General features: G+C 39.9%; 1 protein-coding gene across 1 annotated transcript; it reads left to right on the forward strand.

Moving 5' to 3' along the window:
* On the forward strand, positions 1-927 carry LOC111318018 (CASP-like protein 1F1). The gene is made up of 3 exons (XM_022920627.2): positions 1-280; positions 362-485; positions 585-927. The coding sequence occupies exons 1-3, from the start codon at positions 81-83 to the stop codon at positions 804-806; spliced, it is 546 nt and encodes a 181-aa protein (XP_022776362.1). The 5' UTR covers positions 1-80; the 3' UTR covers positions 807-927.
* Positions 928-2,073: the final 1,146 nt, after the last annotated feature.

Below are 2,073 nucleotides of genomic sequence, written 5' to 3' on the forward strand. Positions count from 1 at the left end.
CTTAGCTTCACTCTCATCCGTTACGTCTAGTGTTTGCTTTTGCATTGTTCGATTTCTTTCAAGAAATAGCTTCCCTCCCAATGGAAAGCATTGAAGCCAAGTTTCCAGAAAACCCACCTCTCATAACACGCAAACTTGCCCTAGGTGCACAAATCTGCTTGAGAGTTGTGGCGGTTGGGACTGCATTGGCTGCCACATGGATGATAGTCACTTCCAAGGAAACTGTTGTGGTTTTTGGTTTGTCATTGCACGCTCGATATAGCTACTCTTCTGCTTTCAAGTAAGAAAACAGAAAATTTCAGAGCTCGTTCTTTTCTTGTACTACTTGAAAATGCCTAGTGCTAAATCCTCTACTTTTCAGGTTCTTCGCCTTTGCAAATGCCTTGGCATGTGGCTTCACTTTGCTCTCCATATTCTTTGTGTTCTTCTTTGGTCGCCATGGCTTGACTCCTACTAACAAATTCTTATTGTTCCTACACGATTTGGTAATGTTGGTTAATTTTATACATAAAAGCAACAGCTTTTTGTTCAGCCAAGATGTTTGATATTGAATTGATCATATTCCGGGTTCCGGGCTATTGCAGTTTATGATGTCGCTGGTGCTTTCCGGTGTGGCGGCTGGGACTGCAATCGGGTACGTAGGCCGCTACGGTAACAGCCACGCTGGTTGGTTTCAAATCTGCGATCGTTTAAACAAATTCTGCCACAAGGTGACCGCTTCATTGATACTCTCTTATCTGACAGTCCTTTGCTTGCTGGTGCTTACCATCATCTCCGCCAGCAATTCTAGACAAATCAAGGCTTAGAAACTCCATAACTTTGGAGTGACAGAACGGATCAAGACGAAGAAGATGAGATTAGAAAGCCAGTGATGTCGATCATGCAATGTGTATTTTTCTAAGCTTGTTCACTCTACCGCAGCAAAAAGGAAACTAAATAAAACTAAAAATACATTTCGTTTAAACAAGGATCTAGCGAATTGCCTGCTTAAACTTAAGTATTTGTAACTTTTTCCATCATTTTATTATTCTTCTGTCATCTATTTTCCTAATCTTCAATGGAGGATATGGTATGGCTACGGGGGAGGAATGAGTTGCAGTTGGTGTCTAGTTTGAACGGTCCCCAATGAGGATGACCTGTTAGGCATGCTGGAGGCAGTAAATCCAATCAAACTCACTTCTCAGGATTTGTTGTTCTTCTCGGAAATGAGCGGGCTTCTGGAATGAATTAAGCAGGCCTATAAATGGGCTGCCAAGGCTAAAGGAATCCAACTCACTTTCAACTTTGGAGCCAATTATAGTAACACTTAGCAAACAGATCATTCCTAAGCCTCAATTCATTTTTAATATAGTAATTACATAATATTTCCATTTTTAATAAGCATATTTTTGTCCTCTTCCTCTTGAGTTCATATATATAATAATACAAGAGCCACAACTAAGACTTAAAATCTCTTTTCCAAAGTCTTAATTTGCTGTAAAACTCCTGCCTGCTAATGTAAGATGTAAGAAAAGCTTCCTTCAACACCCTTTCTTTTTTTTTGTTTCCGCCAACCATATTGAACAATCCGTTTCCACATGGTGTAGACGGCAAGGCATCACGCCTGTTCATTTGCTTCCTGTTCATCCTTCATCTCTAAGTTTGAACAGCTAAGCACGCCTGTTCATTCGCTTCCCCCATCGTTTGATTATTCTACTTTGTCCCCAAAGATTGTTTATTCTTCCTTTCCTTAAAGTCGGCATTGATAATTCTTCTTATTCAACAAGATTTCAGTAAAAAATATATATATAAGAATCCTCCAAATTCTAAGGTTTCACCAGACACAGCTGTCTTATATCCTTGTCCCTTTGCCATAGGCAGGAAGGTTTCAACCAAGCAGGTTCCACAACCTTTCCCGACCCCTTCCTTTACCACTTTTCCAATAAGAATATATTAATATATGGTCTAAGTCAATTTGTAAACAAGTTTAGGTAGGTCCTTACCTGTGAAGGTAACACAGCCAGAAGAAGATTGCTATAACGGCAATAACATAGAACAAATGCACATGGTTAAGAACAACTGCACGTGGTTGAG

This window comes from Durio zibethinus, chromosome 9 (genome assembly GCF_047325235.1).
Source record: "Durio zibethinus cultivar Kanyao isolate XHJ-2024 chromosome 9, ASM4732523v1, whole genome shotgun sequence".
Classification (NCBI taxonomy): domain Eukaryota; kingdom Viridiplantae; phylum Streptophyta; class Magnoliopsida; order Malvales; family Malvaceae; genus Durio; species Durio zibethinus.